Raw genomic sequence first — 5,644 nt, 5'->3', positions numbered from 1 at the left:
GAAAGAAAAAGAAAAGGGAAAAAAAAAGCATCGATTTTCAAAAGCTCGTAATTATTACCCTTATCATAAGCAGAAAGTAGAAAGAAAAAGAAAAGGGAAAAAAAAAGCATCGATTTTCAAAAGCTCGTAATTATTACCCTTATCATAAGCAGAAAGTAGAAAGAAAAAGAAAAGGGAAAAAAAAAGCATCGATTTTCAAAAGCTCGTAATTATTACCCTTATCATAAGCAGATCCAAGCTGTTGGTTTCGTTACAAATGGAAAATCAAAATAAAAACCAAGTTCATTTTCAATTCCATTTGCCGTCCATTTCCAAATCAAACCGACGGTCGCGATCACTCCAGCAACAAACCAAATTCACTTTGCCGTCCATTTCGAAAACCAACCGACGGTCTCGATCAATCCAGTTCTTCTCCAGCTCCTCCACTCCTCCGCCTCTTCTCCGTCGTTCACCCCATTTTAATGGCCTTCGCCTTTGCATTCCCATTTCTTTCTTTACTTTTTATTGCCACTACCATACGCCATTCAACCACCACATAATTGATCATTCTTTTTCCCTACATTCACAATAGCCATTCTCTCTCTCTCTCTCTCTCTCTCTCTCTCTTTTCGCCCTTTTGTCTCTTTCTCTCTCGGATGCGGTTTCTTTTTCCACTTCGATCACTACGCTCGCCGTTTTCTCCAGGTTCGATGTTTTGTTTGGTTTTATTATCTTATGTCGTCTTATGGTCATGGCATTGTTCTCTGGAATGCGTGGCTGTGCGTTTTGTTTCTGATTTTTGACTTTTCTTTTCCAGGATCGGGGGAGTTCTGTTGATCTTCGCATGTGGGTTCATCAATGCCATTTTAGGGTTAGCGATGTGACAAGAGAGATTCATTTCTTTGCGGTTTTGGAAATGATCTTTTTCTCAAGTTTGTTGTAGTTCTCTTTTTGGGTGTTGTATGAGTTTGCAATGCAATGGGAGTAAATGTCCATTTTAGAATGCAAATGTAAGATGTAAAATATCTTTATAGTTTGTTGACAAGGTGTTTGGGTAGTCTTGGGCCCAAGGATTTGCATTTGATTGTTTATTGAGTTTTGCGGAAATCGATGTCTGCTGAAAATGCCCAGTATCATAGCACCCGGAGCGAAGAAAACCACGACTCTGACGGTTCGTCTTTTGCCTTTGCCAACAACCAGCTTTCTACTGCGTTAATTCCTTCGTGACAATCCTTGTCGCATTTTGTTCTTCAGGTTGCAGTGAAATGCCGTCCTCTAAGGGAGAGAGAGCGTGGCCGTGATATTGTCCGCGTGATTGAAAGCAAGGTTAGCTAAGCAGATTGCGGATTTGAAAATTTATTTAGCTTTGCATTTTGTCGATCAAATTATTGCTGAAATTTGGCCTCCCTACAATTTTAGGAGGTGCTTATACTTGATCCTGACCTGTCGAAGGATTACCTCGACCGCGTTCAGAACCGAACAAAGGAGAAGAATTATTGTTTTGATCATGCATTTGGTCCAGAGAGCACTAATCTGGTGCGTACAAGTTATCTCCATCCTTGATTTTTTTTTTTTTTGTTCTGTGTCCGATTAGATGACGAATAATTGAGATTGGGCATTGCTGGAACTTGACTATTGGATTTATGGTTTTCTGGTGAATACAAAGTTGGATTAAAGTGGAAAAGTTCTCCATAGAGCTCAAAACATGCGAAATATCTTAAACTCTGGATATATTCGTGGATCTTAGTAATGATCACTCAATTCTCTTGGCATGTTGGTATAACCAATTGTTTTTTTATTAATCTGGCCTACCAAATTGTCTATTTTTCTTCGTCTGGATTCTTTCGAAAGGTTCCATTATAGATGAGTTTATTAATTTGAAGACAAAGGTTTCACGTTTTAAGACTAGTTCAATTTCCGGGATTTCTTTATCACCAAGCAAGAACTTAAAATACTGATTAGTATCTGAATTGATAAAGATTGTTTTCTACGTGTTGCTAAGAAATGACAGTATCTCATTCGCATCAGCTAAAAAACTTAATTCACACGACTCTTTCATTGGAATGCGTCCTCTTTGCTGATGTTTTTGCTATATTGCTAATTTTTTTTTTTCTAATCCCTGTACGTTCAGGAAGTCTACACGAAAAGTATATCTTCCATAATACCTGGAATCGTTCAAGGTCTAAATGTTACTGTTTTTGCCTATGGGTCAACTGGAAGGTATTAAAGAGGTGGTTTCTTGTTCTGAAGTTATCTCCATCTTTTCTTTAGATGAGTTAAACTAGCTCTCTTCTTCTTCACCTCTATTTTAACTGCAGGTTGTAGTGGACCATACTTCTAGTTTCAGAGCGTTAGTTAGTCTTTAGGTCATTTTATGGACAACCAAGTGTTCAATGAATTAGACTGTGATCAAAGGACTGGAATCACCCACCTGCTAAATGTATATATTCAATTAATAAAGAATCATGGCTAAATGCTTATATTGCAAAATGTACAGTCTCATGTTTGTAACATTTTGTCCTCTGATGTAATCTTCTTTTAGTAATTATTACTGCTTGGCAAAATGTCTTACACAATGCAATTTAAAAGAGAGAGAGAGAGAGTAAAAATCTGATTGCTTTGTGTGGTGAATGCGATCAGTTCAAGAGATTATAGCGTTCTAATGTTATTGTTTAGAGTGAGTACATAATTTAAGCCTGAAAAGCCTATAGCGTTTGGTCAATTTTTATTCAGTATAGTATAGATGGGAACCACAAAAGTAGAATTGGAAGACACTGAACTTTTCCTTTTATTCTTCTATACTGAATCTATGTTAACCATTCTCAAATTTCCTTTTGAAATCTAACTCCTTTTCCCTGCCAGTGGTAAAACATACACAATGGTTGGGACCAAAGGTGATCCTGGACTCATGGTGCTCAGTTTGAATACTGTATTCGATCTCATAAAAAAAGACAAGCGGTCTGATGAATTTGAAGTTACATGCTCTTATCTAGAAGTCTACAATGAAGTATGCTGACCGTACCTTTTCTTTGGAAATCATACATGTGGGTGGCCTTCTGTTTTGCATAAACATTAATTTCATCTATTAAAACTATTTTTCAGGTGATCTACGATTTGCTTGAAAAATCATCTGGTCATTTAGAACTTAGAGAGGATCCTGAGCAAGGAATAAGTGTTGCGGGCCTTAGGTGTATCAAGGTTCATTCTTTTTCTAGTATTATTAGATCCTTGAACTCAATATATAATAGTAAATAATGATTTTCACCATCAAGGAAAAGTTACATTTTTTTATATACATTGTATTATAAAATTCTGTAGCTTTTCTACCTGTTCAATATTGTGGTGGGAGTTGTCACCACAGTGAATGACGAAAAATTTGTAGCTTCTTAATAATAATGGTTTGGCTTTTGAGCTTCAAACTTAAAATCCAACTTGCACAAGATGTTATAAGTTTATGTGGATTGTTGCCGAGTATTGGTGAAGTTTCTTTTCAAAGTGAGAAGGCCTTTAATTTAGAGGCCAAAATGTAAAGGGAGCCTCAATCTTTGTTTTTTTTGCATTAGTTGGCTGATACATGCTACTAATAATTTGTGGTTTGGTGCTGAAATACATAATCTTTTTGATATCTCTTAATTTTTTCTTTCAGTTAAATTACAGACTCCACTTTCCAATAGAAAATGTTTTAACAATCTTGAGGTTGTTATTAAACTTCAACTCCCTAGTTTCTTTTTGGATCCCTGCATCTCCCTTCCTTTCCTGGCTTATAGAAGGGGACCCTTTCAAAGCTTCTCTAACCTGCATAAATTCGTAATGCTCTTTTTCCCCTTTCTATTTTCTCCTTTCCCTATAAACTAAATGCCGTTTATGGTTTTGGGTTTACTTCAGGTTCATTCTGCGGATAAAATTCTTGAACTTTTGAACATGGGTAACAGTCGAAGAAAAACAGAGAGCACGGAGGTAAATGCCACCTCTTCAAGGTATGTTATCCTATAGTTGCCATAGACGAAGGGTTCTGATACCAAAATGTCTCATATTCTCTTTGGCTTTTGTATATATTTCTTTTACGTTTGGCTGTTAATTAAGGTTATTTTTTTAATTAAAATATCATTTTGGTCCTTGAACTTTGTGTTTCATTCTATCTTATTCCCTGTACTTTCAAATATCTAATATCTGTCACCACACTTTGGTCCCTATTTGTTTATTATTAAGTTTTCTAAAAAAATTACACTTTGTTAGCCTTCTACAAATTTTGGAAATATATTCAAAATAAATTAAAACTAACCCTAGAGACTGGTTTTAAGATTTATTGTACATGGACTACAATTGGTCACTTGAAAGTACAAGGACTAAAATGGAATAAACCTCAAATTACAGGACTAAGATGATATTTTTAACCATAGTTTTTGTGCATTTTTATGTTAAAGCTGAGATTTTTCTATTGGATGCCATTTAAAATAGTATCACTTAGACAACTCAATTTCTTATGTAACCCACCCAAAGGAAGTGCACATTGCTTTCATTCCAAGTAGCTCATAAAGTTTGATCTTTTGGAAAGCCAAGCCCTTTGCGTTCAACAATGGCACTATCCATAATAATGACTCAAGGTGTCTCCAGTTCGTTAAACATGCATAACCGTGCCTAGGCATTTGCCTTTTCTATGTTATTTCCATCTTTTTCTTCTTTGAATTAAATCTCCTTAACAAGTCTAACTAATGACTAGTTGTCAAGTACTTCATTGGTTCCTCCATTATATTACACAGAGTATATGGATTTACAGTTGTCATATCACTACCATCAAGAACGTGGTATAACAAATGTGGTTTAGCTAGTTATTTGTCATGCTACTGGTTCTTCTCAGTGAGTGCAAAATTTTTAGTTGGCTTTACGTAACATAAGCTTACTGCTCGATATAATTTGAATAATAATGACGTAAACAGATCACATGCAGTTTTGGAGATCAGAGTGAAAAGAAAACGAAGAAACAAATATCCAAATCAGGTCTTGCAAGGGAAACTTGCCCTTGTAGATCTTGCTGGTAGTGAACGGGCTACTGAGACAAATAATGCTGGCCAAAAATTGAGGGATGGAGCTAACATTAATCGTTCACTCCTTGCTTTAGCCAACTGCATAAATGCGTTAGGGAAACAACAGAAAAAAGGTCTCGCTTATGTTCCATACCGTAACAGGTATTTATGTCAGTATTATTATAGTATCGAACATCTTATCCGTCAAACTAAAGTCTGAAAGTTTATATCTGGTCATCATAACTGTTTTTCATCGTTTGCTTATTATTTATTTTTGCAGTAAATTAACACGAATTTTGAAAGATGGTTTAAGTGGAAATTCTCAGACTGTGATGATTGCTACGATATCACCTGCAGACATTCATTATCATCACACTGTGAATACATTGAAATATGCTGACAGAGCAAAGGAAATCAAGACACACGTCCAGGTTAGATTTTAAGTCCCTCCCATCTCACATTTGGACTTGAATTCGGGGTGGGGGTATTCTATATTAGTGCTCATTCATTTCTCGTTGGGCATTAGAATCTTTTTTTGCACTCTCATATCGTTTTAAATTCCCCGACTATATAGTTTTACTATTAACTGTTTTTTTTTTTTTTTTTTTTTTTTTTTTTTTTTTTTTTTTTTTTTTTTTTTT

At 35.5% G+C, this 5,644-nt stretch overlaps 1 protein-coding gene across 2 annotated transcripts in view; it reads left to right on the top strand.

Annotated features, from left to right (window-relative positions):
* The first annotated feature begins 279 nt into the window (after positions 1-279).
* LOC111463454 (kinesin-like protein KIN-8B) overlaps positions 280-5,644 on the top strand; it is a 9,273-nt gene continuing 3,908 nt past the window's right edge. The window contains exons 1-10 of one of the 2 annotated variants that reach the window (XM_023107398.1): positions 280-684; positions 797-1,150; positions 1,234-1,305; positions 1,399-1,515; positions 2,111-2,199; positions 2,842-2,986; positions 3,082-3,177; positions 3,865-3,956; positions 4,917-5,165; positions 5,284-5,434. In XM_023107398.1, coding sequence (XP_022963166.1) covers positions 1,103-1,150; positions 1,234-1,305; positions 1,399-1,515; positions 2,111-2,199; positions 2,842-2,986; positions 3,082-3,177; positions 3,865-3,956; positions 4,917-5,165; positions 5,284-5,434 — 1,059 coding nt within the window. In that variant the 5' untranslated portion in view covers positions 280-684; positions 797-1,102. The remainder of the gene's footprint in view (positions 685-796; positions 1,151-1,233; positions 1,306-1,398; positions 1,516-2,110; positions 2,200-2,841; positions 2,987-3,081; positions 3,178-3,864; positions 3,957-4,916; positions 5,166-5,283; positions 5,435-5,644) is intronic. The other variant, XM_023107397.1, reaches the window with a different exon arrangement.

Source organism: Cucurbita moschata, unplaced genomic scaffold (assembly GCF_002738365.1).
Source record: "Cucurbita moschata cultivar Rifu unplaced genomic scaffold, Cmos_1.0 Cmo_Scf00028, whole genome shotgun sequence".
Lineage (NCBI taxonomy): Eukaryota > Viridiplantae > Streptophyta > Magnoliopsida > Cucurbitales > Cucurbitaceae > Cucurbita > Cucurbita moschata.
This window is presented reverse-complemented; position numbering and strand designations above follow the sequence as displayed.